At 41.6% G+C, this 15,616-nt stretch overlaps 1 protein-coding gene across 1 annotated transcript in view; it reads right to left on the bottom strand.

Moving 5' to 3' along the window:
* Nucleotides 1–462: 462 nt before the first annotated feature.
* SLC5A7 (solute carrier family 5 (sodium/choline cotransporter), member 7) overlaps nucleotides 463–15,616 on the bottom strand; it is a 40,053-nt gene continuing 24,899 nt past the window's right edge. The window contains exons 5-8 of the mRNA XM_006873030.1: nucleotides 13,878–14,021; nucleotides 9,747–9,900; nucleotides 3,656–3,873; nucleotides 463–1,202 (exon numbers count right to left, since the gene is read on the bottom strand). Of these exons, the coding sequence (XP_006873092.1) occupies nucleotides 573–1,202; nucleotides 3,656–3,873; nucleotides 9,747–9,900; nucleotides 13,878–14,021 (1,146 nt within the window). The 3' untranslated portion in view covers nucleotides 463–572. The remainder of the gene's footprint in view (nucleotides 1,203–3,655; nucleotides 3,874–9,746; nucleotides 9,901–13,877; nucleotides 14,022–15,616) is intronic.

Genomic DNA, 15,616 nt, shown 5'->3' with positions numbered 1-15,616 from the left:
GATTTTGCGTTGCCTGTGCTCAGAATAACACTAATAAAAGTATAACAAATTGCATATTCAGAACATGAAAGAAGGGGCTAGTCATCTAGTAAAGAAACTTCAGCTGGTAAATGTATTGCACGATTCATACACATGGAAATGAGTTCTTGCCAGAGGCTCACGGCAGCAGTTATTCCCGACTCACCGTACAGCAGCGTATCGGGTTTTGACCAAGCCTATGAAATCTCCTTTTTCTCAGGGTCTTAGCCAGCTACTGCCTTTTACGTAACAAGTACGCATACCCTGCTTGGCCACTGGTTCTTTAAGGCGCTGCTTGTCTTTTGTTCTTGAATGCTTATGGAACTATGGAGCATTGAAATCAAAACTACTATGGACGAGAAAGGAATTGGTGGTGTTCAGAGGCGAGTTCTTCGAGCTTGAGTTATACTCGTGCACTTGCGCTGAGGTGGATTTTTGTCCTCCTGAACTCTGCTTATATTTTTTTTAAATGAATTTGTTATATGTTGCAAACTCTCTTTCCACCACTCCCCTATTACCGTGCTTTGTGTGAGAAAGCAGAGTGTCCTCCGGGGTCATTGCAGGTGATCTTCAGTCCCAGACCCCTCTGGACTGGAGTCCACATCAAGCAGAGCCTCCCTGTTGGTGAACGTTGAGCTGAGAGTCAGGCTCTGCCGAGGCTTCACAGGTGCAAGTTCATCTAATTTAATATTTTCATTTTTCACCAGAATTGTCTTATCCATGTTTTCTTCACTGTGTCTCGCAACAACAGCATCAAATACATCTAATTTTGGTGGGAAAGTTCCACTTTCAAATAGGTATTTGGCTAGATAAGAGATGCCAATGTTGGCTAAGAATGAGCTAACCATGGCGATCGTCTTAAACGGGAATCTCTGATTATATATACCATTCTTATCAGAGTAATAACCCGGGTAAAAGATCAAGGGCTGTAAGTACAGGTAAGGCTCCCCTCCAGTTATTCTCAGGAACAGGCCAGAAACGTAGCCGGCCACGGCCCCATATGTGTTGGTTCCTTTGACGAAGAGCACACAGAGAAGCTGCGGGAAGATGATGATGTAAACGAGGTCTGAGCTGAGGTACCACAGCCCATACACGGTCTTTGTCAGCAACGCCATGGCAGTTGCAGAAGCTCCGAAGACAAACACAGTGATTCGCATGACCCAAACGATTTCCTTGTCTGATGCCTGTAAGAAATGGTCACAGTTGTCAGCTTTTCACGAGCTTGTTGGATCACATAGGCAGAGAACGAGATGGTCAGATTCAGTGCTTTAAAACTGGCCTAATGAACCCCCTCTGTGGGCACAATCAGCTTAAGGACAGCGTCCAAATCAAATGATCTAGGTCACTCCCAGGTAGGCCTTTGGAAGGAGTTTAAGTGTACCATATGTGTACCATATATGTACCATATGTGTACCATATGGATGGTATATAGAAGACCTAAGTGTTTCTGATTGCCTGGGAGGAGATATGAAATGAGCTAACATGGTGCCTGGAGCAGTGTCAGCTTACCTAGTAGTTAAGCACAGACTGACTGACTAAACCATCATGAAGATTTTCACATCAAAGATCCTGCTTTAGGGCTCTCTCCCAACCTCACAGCATCTTCCTACCGAGTCAAATCTCTTCCCAAACTTCTAGTCCCTGACAGGATGGAGTACCTAGGAAGCAAGTGAAGTTCAAGTGTGGGTTTACTTGTGCTTACTTGCTAATCTGAAGTGAACAGTTTCACCACACGTGCTGAAACACCCAGGAATTAGTTCACCACAGACTGGTAAGGAAGTCAGGCTGTGTTTACCTGCATAGTGCCCTGCATGGAGGGATAATTAAATCGGGAAGATTCCTATTGTTTTACATGTTAGAAGAGAGTTCTGCTGGGACCCAGGAAGCACGGACTAGCTTTGCTCTCTGTCTCTGTTGTTCCTGCTGATGTTAGTACTGAGGAGCCTGTTCCAGCTCACAGTGACCCTGTATAGGGTTTCTGAGCAGTGGCTGGTGGGTGTGAATGGCCTCCCTTTCAGTTAGCAGTCCAGTGCTTACCCTAGGATAAGTACTTATCCATCAGACCCTATAATATTTAAGGCTAACCATCCTAGTGTGGCACTGGAGGATAAGCACTGACTGCAAGGTTAGTTTGAGCTAGAAGGTGGGAGGTTCAAACTCTCCAGCCACATCTCGTTAACCCTATACAGGGTCACTGTGAGTCAGAAATGACTCAGCGGCTTTTAACAACAACAAGAGCAACAATGTTGTCTAATATCCTTACAGAGAGATTGTCCACGGAGTTTCCTTTATGAAAAAACAGCCGAGACCATTTCTGTAACCATTGCCTAGAAAACCTGTTGTTGTTGTTGTTGTGAAGTGCCGTAGAGTCGATTCTGACCCATAGCGACCCTTTATAGGGTTTCCAAGGAGCAGCTGGTGAGCTTGAACTGCCGACCTTGCAGTTTAAATGGCTTTGCAGTCTGGCGCATTAACCCACAGAGCCACACCTAGAGGGGGGCAAAGTTTTGCTCCAGGGAGGAAGGTAGAAGGGAACTCGTGGCCATGGGAACTGCAAACATACTGCGGCTGAATTGGTGCTGACCCACAGCATCTCTATAGGACACGCAGAACTGCTCCACAGAGCTTCGGAGCATCTGGTGGGCTCTAAGTGCCCATCTTTTGGTTGGCATCCCAACGCTTAATGTACTGTACCTCCGGAGGCTGTAAATGACCACAGTACCACACTGCTATGCACTCACTTGAATAAGGAAAATCAAATTGAGAGACTATTTCCTGACAAAAGTAGACTTGGGAATTCAGGTGACGAGCAGGACAGAAACTATAAAAATACCAGGTGGACTCATTTGCTCACCATGTAGTACCTCTCTCAAGTTCCCTGTACTATTTAATGACACTAACTTATTTTATTTAAAAAAATTTCAGATTTTATTTTTCTTTCCTCAGAAAGACAAATGTTTAAACTCTAGCAAGATAACTGTACTTTTTGAAAATGTTCTTGTTATTAAACTCCATTGAGTTGGTTTCAACTCATAGCGATCCGGTATAGGGGTTCCGCAAAGTGACTGGTGGGCTTCAACCTCTGACCTTGCAGTTCAACCTGACCTTGTTGTCTAGTGCTTTTCTTACAGCACCGTATCAGGAAAATATTTCTATTTATTTGCTCCTTTCTATATAAACTTGAATGCATTCATACTCATTTTCAATATTATTAATATTCATTATTAATTAGTCTTGAGTCCTGGTGTGGTGCTGTGAGATAAAGTGGTTCAAACTCACCTGCCACTTCTTGGGAGTCCTATACAGAGTCGCTGGGAGTCGGAACTGACTTGATAGAACTTAACAACAACATGCAAATCAAGGAGTGCTGGTGTGATGCTGTAGGATAAGCACTGGACTGCAAGACCTTTTGAACCACAAGATTGGCAGTTCAAACTCACCAGCTGCTCCTTGGAAACCCTACACAGGGTTGCTATAAGTCATAGAAGACTCTATGGCATTTAGCAACAACAACATGCTTAAAGTAACCAATACAAGATCCAATTTTACATCGGAGAGAATAAGCATATAACTGTATATACAAACCAACAGCAACAATGATAATATTAAGTTACAACTTTTAAAGACTTGTCCTTACATTTTGTCTGAATGAAAGCTGGTAGATGTTCCGTGCAAACATGGAACTTGCTGATAGGATGGAAGAGTCTGCGGACGACATAACAGCGGCAGAAACTGCGCCCAGACCAAAGAAGGAAATATACACAGGGCAGAGATACTGCAGAACGATGGGCAGAATCATGTCTGCTTCTTCCTTAGTCTTGGGGTCTGGTAACCCATATGCCGTCTGATTCCAGTCTGTTAACAGAAACAATAGCGACCAATAAGAAGAATGCTATGTGTCCATTAGGGCATCCTCCGATTGAGTAGGTAACCTTTGAAATAAATTCAGACTCACATATGTTTCTAGTTAGGTGAAGCATGCATGTACTATTGTAATCACTTCCAGGGCCGGAACTTGGTCTTGTACTTAATGTTCAAGAATTTTAAAAAATTCTTTAGTAGTAGAATAGCTTTTCATACATTGAGTTTTATCTAGCCTTTCTTGATAGCTTCTTTCTTCAAAGAAGTTCTGAAGTTTCCAGGTGTCATATGTGAGTCCCATTCTTACTAAGACCTTTAGCGTCTCTTGTCTATCTTAAGTACTTGTTTGGTAATTAAACTATCTGTAGTAGTCCACAGCACATAACCACCACCACCAAGGAGCTCTAGTAGCACAGTGGTTACGAATCGGGCTGCTAACCTCAGGGTCAGTAGTTCGAAACTACCAGCTGTTCCGCGGGAGAAAGATGAGGCTTTCTGCTCCTGTAAAAGATTTATAGCCTCGGAAACCCTGTACAGGGTCACTACGAGTTGGAACCGACTCCACGGCACTTAACAACAACAGTTTATTCTGGTTTCCAGTGAGTATTAGTTATTATTTTTTTTCTGTTATGTGCCTTTGAGTTGGTTGTGACTCATAGCGACCCTGTATAGAGTTTCTGAGGAGCAGCTGGTGGGTGGGTTTGAACTCCCAACCTTATGGTTCACAGTCCAGGGTGGATCCTACAGAGAGACATTTATTACTTCCCTGCAATTACATAGTATTCTGGTGGCATGGCGTGGTGTGGAAACAGAAAACAAATGCTTTAAACAGAATTTGATTTCTCTCCCACCATTTGAAAGTGGGAGAGGAGATCACTTTTTCACTCCTTGTTATTCAGTAGTTCTTGTGTAAATGCGTACAGACATTAATGGACCTAGTCTCACAGTCTTCTTCCACATATAAACGTGACTTTCAAGCTGCCTCAACATTGTTTTTCCTCCATCTAAATCCTCCAAGTAAAGAATTCCACTCACTAGAAGCGAGAGGCACGCTACGGTAAGGACGGTGTCTTTTAGTGAATGAAAAGTGCAGACTAGCACAGGACTGAAAAATTGGGAAGATTTTGAACTTCTGTTATGATAGAAGGACTTGAATCAAAGTTTATCTTTGAATATCGATTCCTTAGTGTTTAGCTATAAAGAAGCTCTGGTAGCGTAGTGGTTACGAATCGGGCTGCGAACCTTAACGTCAGCAGTTCGAAACTGCCAGCTGCTCCGCAGGAGAAAGATGAGGCTTTCTGCTCCCGTAAAGACTTACAGCCTCGGAAACCCAGTTCAGGGTCGCTATGGGTCAGATCTGACTTGACGGCACTTAACAACAACAACAGTGGTTAGCTATAGCAAACGCTGAAGAATACAGTAGAATCTGTAGCAGCACGTCTCTTTTCTTATTTGCTGAAGTTCTCTAATGTCATATTTAAAACACAAAGTCAGAGTGGTTTCTCTTAGAAACGATCAATCGTTTCACTCCCATTTTCTATCACCATTGTTCAAGGCCATGCTGAGATAAAACCAGTTTTGTAGCATTAGCTGACATGGTACCAGAAAGGCTAACCAAGATTCTATTCCTATTCCAAGAGAACCACACATTTTATGCTGTTTTTATGAGTCTATTGTCTTGTAAAACAAACCAATCAAATTACACACACACACTAATGTCCAAATCTGTTTTCTGCTTCAGAAATAAATGAGGCCAGCCATACTTTCAAGTGTTTATGTTGTAGATGAGCAGCTGAAAAGGGCAGTGTATGAAATACACATTGATTGTTTTTTTAAAATTATTTTGTTGTTGTTAGGTGCCATCGAGTGGGTACGGACTCATAGCGACCTTATGCACAACAAAATGAAACACTGCCCGGTCCTTATAAACCAATCAATAGCTCTACTGAAAGTCAAAATAACATTCAAAGTCAAAATATCCATGTGAACACCACCCAGAACCGTCTTTACAAAATGCAATGGCGTACGAAGAGAACTTTGTTTGCCATTGCTGTTGTTATTAGGCGCCAACCAGACTGTTGTGACTCATAACAACACCGTGTATAACAAAACACTGTCCAGTCCTACACAATCCTCACAATCGTTGCCAGATTTCAGCTCTTGGTTTTGGCCACTGTGTCAATCCATCTTGTTGAGGATGTTTCTCTTTCTCCTTTACCCTCTACCAAGCATGATGTCCTTCTCCAAGAACTGGACCTTCCTAATAACATTTCCAAAGTAAGTGAGATGAAGTTTCACCATCCCTTCCTCTGAGCCGGACTCTGGCTGTACGTCTCCCAGGATAGATGTGTTCATTCTTTCTGGCAATCCATGGTGCGTTTGAGTTTTGTTGACACCCTATAATGAAAATACATCAATCCCTAATTTTTTTTAGGGATTAATTTTCCATATTCACAGTCGAGTTTCACATGTATATGAGGTGACAGAAAATATCTTGGCTTGAGTTAGGTACACCTTAGTCCTAAAAGGGATGTCTTTGATTTTTAACACTTTAAAGAAGTATTTTTCAGCAGATTAACCCAGTACATCATTTGATTTCTTGATTGCTGCTTCTATGGGTGTTGACTTTGCATTCCAGTAAAATGTAATCCTCGACAACTTCAGTCTTTTCTATGTAGTCACGATATTGCCTATTATTAGTCCAGCTGTGGAAATTTTTGTTTTCTTTATTTGAGGTATAATTTATACTGATGTCTGTTGAATTACCTTTCTTTGAAATGAGCACAAACATAGATTTCTTCTAGTTGGTTGGCCTGGTTGCTGTTTGCCAAACGTCTTGGCATAAACAAATGAATGTCTCCAGTACTATATCAGTGTGTTGAGACATTTCAGTTGGCATTCTACTTGAAGCCTTGTTTCTCACTAATGCCTTCAGTGCACTTTGGACTTCTTCCTTCAATGCCATTGGTTCTTGATCCTGTGGTACCTTGATCATAGGGACCGTGGTTGTAGTTCTTGCATCTTCTTTTGATGCTTCCTGCTTTGTTCATTAGTTTGTCCATGGAATCCTTCAGTATTGCAACTCAAGGCTTGGCTTTGTCTTCTGTTCTTTCAGCTTGAGAAATGTGAAACCTATGCTTCCCTTTCCATTTTCTAACTCCAGTCTTTCTGTATTTCCTTATAATGCTTTGTCTTCTTGAGCAACCCTTTAAAATCGTCTGCTCACATTGTTTACTTTATCATTTCGTCCATCTACTTTAGCTACTTTACATTTAAAAGCAAGTTTCAGAGTCTCTTCTGAAATCCATTTGGGTATTTTTTCTTCTTCTTGTTTTTAATGACCTTTTGTTTTATTCATACAGTTGTCCTGATATCATCCTACAACTCATCTGGTCTTCAGTCATTAGTGTTCAATGTGTCAAATTTGTTCTTGAGATGGGCTTTAAATTCAGGTGGGATAGTCTCAAGGTTGTACTTTGGCTCTTGTTTCAATTTTCTTCAGTTTCACCTTGAACTTGCAATTGATGGTCTCATTCCACAGTTGGCCCCTAGCCTTCTTCTGACTGATGACACAGGGCTTCTCCATCGTCTCTTTCCACAGATGTAGTCAGTTTGACTCCTGTGTATTCCATCTGGTGAAGTCCACGTGAATAGTCGCTGTTCGTGTTGTTGAAAACAGGTATTTTATAAAGAGTAGGTAGTTGGGTTTTCAGAGTCCCTAGATTGTAAGTTTGATAAACCATGCAATCTCTTGCATCATTTCTTTCACTAAGGCCATATTTTTCAACTACTGATCTTCCTTCTTCATTTCCAACTTTCACATTCCAATCAACAATAATTGTCATTGCATTTTCATTTCATTTTTGATCAATTTCGGACTGCAAGTTTGGCTAAAAGTCTCAATTTCTTCATCCTTGGCATTAGTAGTCAGTATGCAAATTTGTGCAATAGTAGCAGTAAGTGCTCTTCCTTGTGGGCATATGGGTTAGTACCCTATCACTGACAGCGTTGGACTTCTGGCTAGATCTTGAGATATTCTTTATGACAATGAAGGTAATACTGCTCCTCTTCAATTTGTTATTCCTGGAATAATATACTATGTTGTTGTTGTTGTTAAGTGCCATCAAGTCACTTCCAACTCATAGCAACCCTGTACAGGAGTGGCTGGTGAGCTTGAACTGCTGACCTTGCAGTTCAAACCGACTTTGCAGTCCAGCGCATTAACCCACAGCACCACACCAGGACTATATGTAATAGACTATATGTTTGTCTAATTTTAAATGGTCAATACCATTTAAAATTAGGTCACTAATTCCTAGGACATTGATCTTTTCATTTCATTTTTGATACCTCTCAAATTTTACAAATTTATACTTTATAGTTTCCATGATCTGGTACTGTGGGATAAGCACTGGACTGCTAACCACAAATTCAGCAGTTCAAACCAGCTGCTCCTTAGAAACCTTATGCAGGGTTGCTGTGAGGCCGAACTGACTTGACAGCATTTGACAACAGCAGCCTTCCATGTCTGGATTTCTGACGGATTTTTTCAGTGATTTCTTTTCATTCGGAGTTGTCCTGAAAGCTTTACTCCATCCATGTCACTGAGGCTGACTCGCCTTTCTTAAGGCAGCTTCTCCAGTTGTATTTAGAGGCCCTTCCAACCCGAGGGGAGCAGCTCTCAGCACTATTTCAGATGATGTTCTGCTGCTATCCATACAGTTTTCACAGGCCAGGAATTTTAGATGTAGGCCACCTGGTCCTCCTTCCTAGTCTGTCTTAGTCTGGAAATGCCAATGAAACCTATTTACCACAGGTGATGCGACTTGTGTCTGAAATAACTGGTGGCATTTCTTCTGGCATCACAGAAACATGTAAGCCACCGGAGAACTACAAACTGACAGATGTCACGGGAACTTTAGTTAATCCATTGAAGTATGATTACTTAGTAGATTTCTTTGAATTTAGGTTAACGTGATGGGATTTTCACTATGTGTTCATGAAAATTGTTAATAAAAGCATACAGATAGAAAGGTCAGAAACAATAAATTCAATCAAATTAAAAGTGAGTTTTTAAAAACACGCTCTGCATGGAGGTCAGCTGGGTGTTAAATGTACCATCAGTTAGTGACGTCTGCCTTCGTTTATAGCTTTTCAGTACCCAATAATTGAGGTCTTTTTCTAAGAAAGAAATTTCTTAACAAATCATTGAAAATATGAAACAGGAATTTCAAGTTCTAATAATGCTTTGGAGTCCTGGTGTGGCACTGTGGCTTAATGCAGTAGACTGCAAACTCAGTTTCAACCACAAGGTCAGCAGTTCAAGCTCACCAGATGTTACTCAGAAACCCTATACAGGGTCGCTATGGGTCAGAACCTACTCAACAGCACTTAACAACAACAACATAACAATAGTGCTTTGGTTGTTATGATAAAAACAGATCAACTTGTAAACAAGTGGCTCTAAGCTTCGGCTGCACTTGGATGCAATAAAAACACTGATGTCTTGCTTTATTGCAGATAGACAAGGAATGGGTGTTAAAAAAAAAAATCTCCACACCCTTCCTCAGGTGATTTTAATGCACAACCCTGGGTGAGGACCATTGCTAACAGGAGGAGAGAAGCTGGTAAATATGCCTACGTTTGGGGCGTAAGCTCACAAACATTTTATTGTTGAAGCAGCAGTCCCCAAAACTTTAGAGACCTTTGAACTGTAAGACAGTCCTTTGGTGCTGTAACAAAAGTATCTACAGCAGTGTAAGTGAGTGAGGTGGGTGGGCCGGTAGGGCAGCTGGGGGTAATCCGCAAGCTCACGGGGTTTGTGGGTAAGTCTGAATAGTCAGTTAGGGAAGCTCCAGGAGGTTTACCTGTGGATGCTCCGATGGCGCCAATGAGAATGGCTGGGAGAGCCATCACCAGACACCCGAAAGCTGCCAGGAAGGAGAGCACTTGAGCGTAAGTGGCTGAGGATGAAGACAGAACTCTCTGGAAATAGGCTTGCCATGGGATTCCACCCAGAATCTGCAGAGAGACCACATGAACTCACTTCTGAATCGGAGACAAATAGCATCGATGAAAGGTTTTTGTTTTTTAAGGCTTATTATAATCAAATTAAAAATAGTAATAAATGAAACCCTGAAGTGTGGGACATGGTCCCACCTGCCACACGCCTCCATCCTTGTCCTTCAGTTCTTGTCATACTTACACGTTGAAGTGCACAGAATTGCTAGTTCTTTTCATCTGTAATTACATAAACTCATCCTTTCTTTTCCTTTACTTACCTGTTTCAAACTGCCTCAGAACTATCCAGAGGCTTCAGTTTGTTCTCATTTGGAGGTTGAAACCACCATAAAATATTGTGAAAAGATAAGAACATGAAAGTACAGCTTTTAATTGGAATCAGTGCAATTCAATAAATATGTGTGCAGTGGATTCCTGTGTCAGGCAATGCAATCTTGATCAGGGTGGTGGGGTTGTTAGGTGCCGTTAAGTTGGTTCCAACTCATAGTGACCCTATATAGGATTTCTGAGGAGCAGCTGTTGAGTTTGAACTGCCAACCTTGTGTTTCAAACTAACCTTCCTGGTCTGTTGCTTTATCCCACAGCACCACATTCCCAGGATCGCGGCACAAAGATGAAAAAGGGTTGCTGGTGGCTCACTGCCTCGTGGAAGAGTCACTGCCTTCTAGTCACTTCCCAAAGTTGTTGTTGTTAAGTGCCATGGACGTGGAGTTCGTTCTGACTCATAATGACCCTGTATAGGATCTCTGAGCAGTGGCTGGTGCGTTTGAACTGCTGATCTTGCAGTTCAAACCAACCTTACAGTCCAGTGCGTTGCATAAAGTGTTCAAGACAATATATTAGGGCATGTGAAGAAAAGGTTAGACTTTCTATGTATCCCCATTGTGCTTTCATCAAATGTTTTATATAATATGTTAATATAGTTGCTGCTGTTAAGTGCTGTAGAGTTGGTTCCAACTCAGAGTGACCCTACGTAAGGTTTCTAAGTCTTTTTAAATCTTTGTGGGAGCAGAAAGCTTCATTTTCTCTCATGGAGTGGCTTTCGGGCTCCAACTGCAGACTTTGTGGTTGGCAGTCCACTGCTTATCTTATGGAGACACTGCCCTCCTGTTAATACAGTACATATAAGAAATTGCTAAATAGGAGGGAACTGCAAAAAGTTCTTGGGAAAAATTTCATTACCTTTTAAGTCCATGTTTCCGTGTCCTTCTTGAAGCATCCGTATACATATACCTATATTGAAGATGTGCTTAATATTTATTGTTGGTAATATGTACAACCAAAAATTACATATGGGAACAAAATGAGAAACAATGAATTGACTAAGGGCGCATATAAGCGTAACGGTAAGTAACTTGGTGCTTAGGAAAACACTGAAATGTGTTACTGGTTGAGGGTGGCGACAGATGTGTACCTGGAAGAGTGACTAATATGAAGGGGAAAAGCAAAACGCCCCAGGGCCCAGCTGTGAGCCCCTAGGCACCGGTGTGGTTAAGGAGGGGCTGGGAGTGCTCAGTGGGCCAGCCTCCTTCACACTTCGTTTCCTTCCCCATCAGCTGGATGCAGAAGACCACAAGTAAAATTACAGGTCACGGGATCTGGAGAACCGGAAACCACAATTTGGAAGGAAGTCTCCTCACTGCATGGAGGAGAATAAAACAAAACAAAAAGGCAGGCAAAAGTAAACTATGGCCTCTGGAGTTGGATTTGTTGCCACCTTTGTGGGGAGGGTAATGACTGGAAAGGAGACAGAGCAGGGGAGTCCTGCTTCCATTCTGCAACTTGATCTGCTTGCTAATTAGATGGACATGCTTGCTTTGTGAAAATGCATCAAGCCATACATATATAGTTGTATAGTATTCAGTATATACGTCACACTTGAATAAAAAGGTTTTTAAAAGATGAAGAGGCTGGGAAAATACTTTTGTGTGGGTTACCCCCTCTGCTGCAGTCCTCTGTCTGGCCTGGAATGGGTGGCCCACAAATGGGGACTATGCAAATGAATGAAAACAGGAAAGAGTGTCAGGTTACATTGTATCCAAATGTTCTCCCCACAGTGCCAGGTTCTAGGGTGTCTGTATTGTTCCCATGTAGCACATGGGCCAAGCCCAGTGCCTGTTACATAGGACTGAATTCAAAACGATTTCTTTCAGGGACAAGCAATAGAGGTTCAAAAGCTTTTCCTATCTTTTAAATGTAAAAAGAAAAAATAGGGTGGTGTAGACAAAGGAAAGACATTGATTGAGGTTTGTGAGTATTTCAGTTAGAAGTTCAGACAGCAGTGTGATTCTCAACAAATGGCATACATTTTTGTGCCTTCCTCATTTCTTTCCTATAAACACCTGCCAAGCAGATTTTACAGTTTTACTACAGACCCCAGTAAAGAATATCCAGAAAGTAAGCAGGAAAATGCAGTAACAAACATTTTGTTGTTGTTGTTCTGATCCATAGGGACACTGTATTGGGTTTTCAAGGAGTGGCTGGTGAGCTTGAATCGTCAACCTTGTGATTCAAATGACTTTGCAGTCCGTGACATTAGCCCACAGGACTCCAACAAACATTTTACTGATGGTGAACTGGAGAACTTTTTCCTGAATGAAATACCAAAGGGCTTCAAAAAGTTTGTGGCAAAAAATAGAATGAAGAGATTATGGAGTTTTTCCACAGACTTTTTGAAGTCCCCCTCATCGACTGGATTTCATTTTCCCAGAATGCTTACAATTTTCAATCGAATGAAGAAAGGGATTAAATACGATGTACCCTTTTTCTTGACAACTTCAATCTTTTCTCTGTTGATAAGCATCAGTAGGCTCAAGTGTGACAACAATTGTGAGGTTGGCCCAAGACCTGGCAGTGTTTCCTTCTATTTAGGGTCACTATGAGTCAGTACCGACTCCATGGCACCTAACAACAACAACAACACAACCCTTTTTACCTGGGGCAGACTAACGTAATACTAAAGTCCAAAAAGTTACCACTAAAAGTAAAATCAAAAAAGGTATGTTAATTTGCCAAAGGGGAAACGAAAATAGTCTATTTTTCCCTTGCATTTTGATGTAAAAAATAACCTATTTCCTACTTTGAAATTAAGTTCTGTGTGTTGTTTTAATACAGTACTGTAGGAAAAGTAGTGGACTGCTAACCAAAAGGTTGCCGGTTCAAACCCACCAGCTGCTCCTCAAAGCCCTATACACAGTCTCTAGGAGTCAGAACTGACTCAAGGACACTTAGCTACAACAATCCTTCTAATTAGCAAATAATATGTAGTGGGTTGCCTTCTGTTTCCCCTTATTCAGTTCGTGTGCGATGACCCTTCTTACTTGTTTGTACCCATCCCTGTATGCCAATGCCTTTACCCAGCATTCTTCATGCATGTTCCCACGCTGCCTCAGACTTCTCTGTTGGTATTGTTCCTGAGTTTACCTCATGCACTTAGGATCTATGACACTGTTCATTTGGTTACTCTGTAATGTGAGACTGAGAGAATTCTTTATTTCAGAAGAAATGGACGTGTACGGCCTTCTCAGACTGGGGGAGGTATTTGGGGTAGAGCATCTATAACTGACATACTGCCTGTGGGTCACACATACTACCATGGATGCTGTCCTTTTAAGGTCTTGTTTGCTTCCCACCTCTCATATTCTTCAGCTTCCAGTTAGTGAGTAGCTGTACCCTTCTAATGACCGTGGCGGTGGCTGTGTGCCATTGAGTTGATTCTGACCCACAGTGACCTTGTATGAGGATCTGAGGATGTAACTCTTTCCAGGAGCAGAAAGCCTCACCTTTTCTCCATGGAGAGGCCGGTAGATTCGAATTGCTACCTTGTGGCTAGCAGCTCAGCTCATAACCCAGTCCACTACCAGGTTTCCTTCCACCCTTCCAATAGGTGAATTTTACTTGTGACTATGAAAAGCTTCCAAATGCATTTGAGTTCCAGACTAATTAATCTGCATTCTTCAGGTCAGAGCATCACTTACCAACAACAGAAAACTATCAAGCCACGAGTAGACTTCAAACGATTCGATGGTTCCCAGCCAAGGCTCCTGGTATTTGGTGTGCACAGCGGTGAACCCGATGTCGGTGACGGCAGGATGTGAGAGTGCAAAGGGCACACTGAGCCACTGTAACAAGATGACATGGGAGTGTGAGGTGAGGCGTTTCAGCATCTTGTATTTGCAAAGTTTTTACAACTTATTTTCTCACAGACCACATAACAAAGTAATTCCTCTTATAAAGACAGAGCGGGACCTGAAACCATGTTGCCTGTGTGATACCACTGAATACTGATTTAGAGAAATTAAAATAAGTCCATGTCGACCTCTTTGCTTAATTATACCCAGTCATATGAAGGATAGGGTCAGTCACCAGAAACCTTTATGGAAGAAAATGTTAAACTTGAGGAATTATGTATTATTTTTTGGCATTTTATTTTACTTTGGGGAAGATTTCCATTCATTCAAGTAGCTATAAAAGATAGGGTTGAGGAAGTAGTGGGTGAAACACATCCTCAACATAGGGTAGGTCCTATGTTACGAGGTAGAAGAAGAGGCAATAAAGAAAGAGATGGTCTGGCTGAGCAAGGTAAAGGGAACCATACTGCATGGTGTGTGGGGTGACTGGGTTTGCTGCTATGGGGTGACTTAGGGGAATGGGAAAGCTAAAGAGATGTGTGAAAAGAATCTTAAATTGACAGGAGCTCTGGTAGTGTAGCGGTTACAAATTGGGCTGCTAATCTCAGGGTCAGCAGTTTGAAACTACCAGTTGTTCTGTGGGAGAAAGATGAGGCTTTCTGCTCCTGTAAAGATTGAACAGAGGACCCTGCACAGAACTGACTCCACGGCACATAACAACAGCGACATATTATTCTGTAGGCAGCTGGAAGCGAGTGGAATTTGTTCGGAGCTTTAAGATAGTTGAAGACCAGGAAGAGGAATAATGTGATACTGAATAAGGCCAATAAAGGCTGGAAGCAAAGGGCTGACACTGAAAATGAAAAGATATTGGTACTCATCCAGCACTATGAAGAAAAAGGCAAAGCCCTTGATTCCAACAAGAAGGCAGCAGCCAGGGAGAGGGGAAACTGACAGATGAACTGGAAGTTTACAATCGGAGAGACAGAAAGTTGATGATAAACTCAACAGAATCTGCTAACTTCAGAAGAGGGATTGGTGTAAGATGTAAGTTGGTCCATTAATTAGCATGCCTTTAAGGCTAGAAAATAGATCATACTTGGTCTTTTATAGAGCCAATTGGAGAAATCCTTCGTTAGTAACCAATAGAATATGCTGTGATAACATTTTGAAGGAGAACAATATTTTAGAATATACAATATATACATATGTATATTTAGGATAAATGCTGGACTGCAAGGTAGATTTGAGCTACAAGGTCAGTGGTTCAAACCCACCAGTCACTCCTCAGAAACCCTCTACAGGGTTGCTGTGAGTCGGAGAAGACTTGGCAGCCCCTAATGTTAACAATAATACATGCATGTATATGTGTATAGTGTTGATACATACATGTATATGTGCATAGTGTTGTTGATACATACATGTATATGTGTACAGTGTTTATACATACATGTATATGTGTATAGTGTGGTTGATACATACATGTATATGTGCATAGTGTTGTTGCTATATACATGTATATATGCATAGTGTTGTTGATACATACATGTATATGTGTATAGTGTTGATACATACATGTATATGTG

The sequence above is a fragment of the Chrysochloris asiatica genome, unplaced genomic scaffold, assembly GCF_000296735.1.
Source record: "Chrysochloris asiatica unplaced genomic scaffold, ChrAsi1.0 scaffold00220, whole genome shotgun sequence".
Classification (NCBI taxonomy): Eukaryota; Metazoa; Chordata; class Mammalia; order Afrosoricida; family Chrysochloridae; genus Chrysochloris; species Chrysochloris asiatica.
This window is presented reverse-complemented; position numbering and strand designations above follow the sequence as displayed.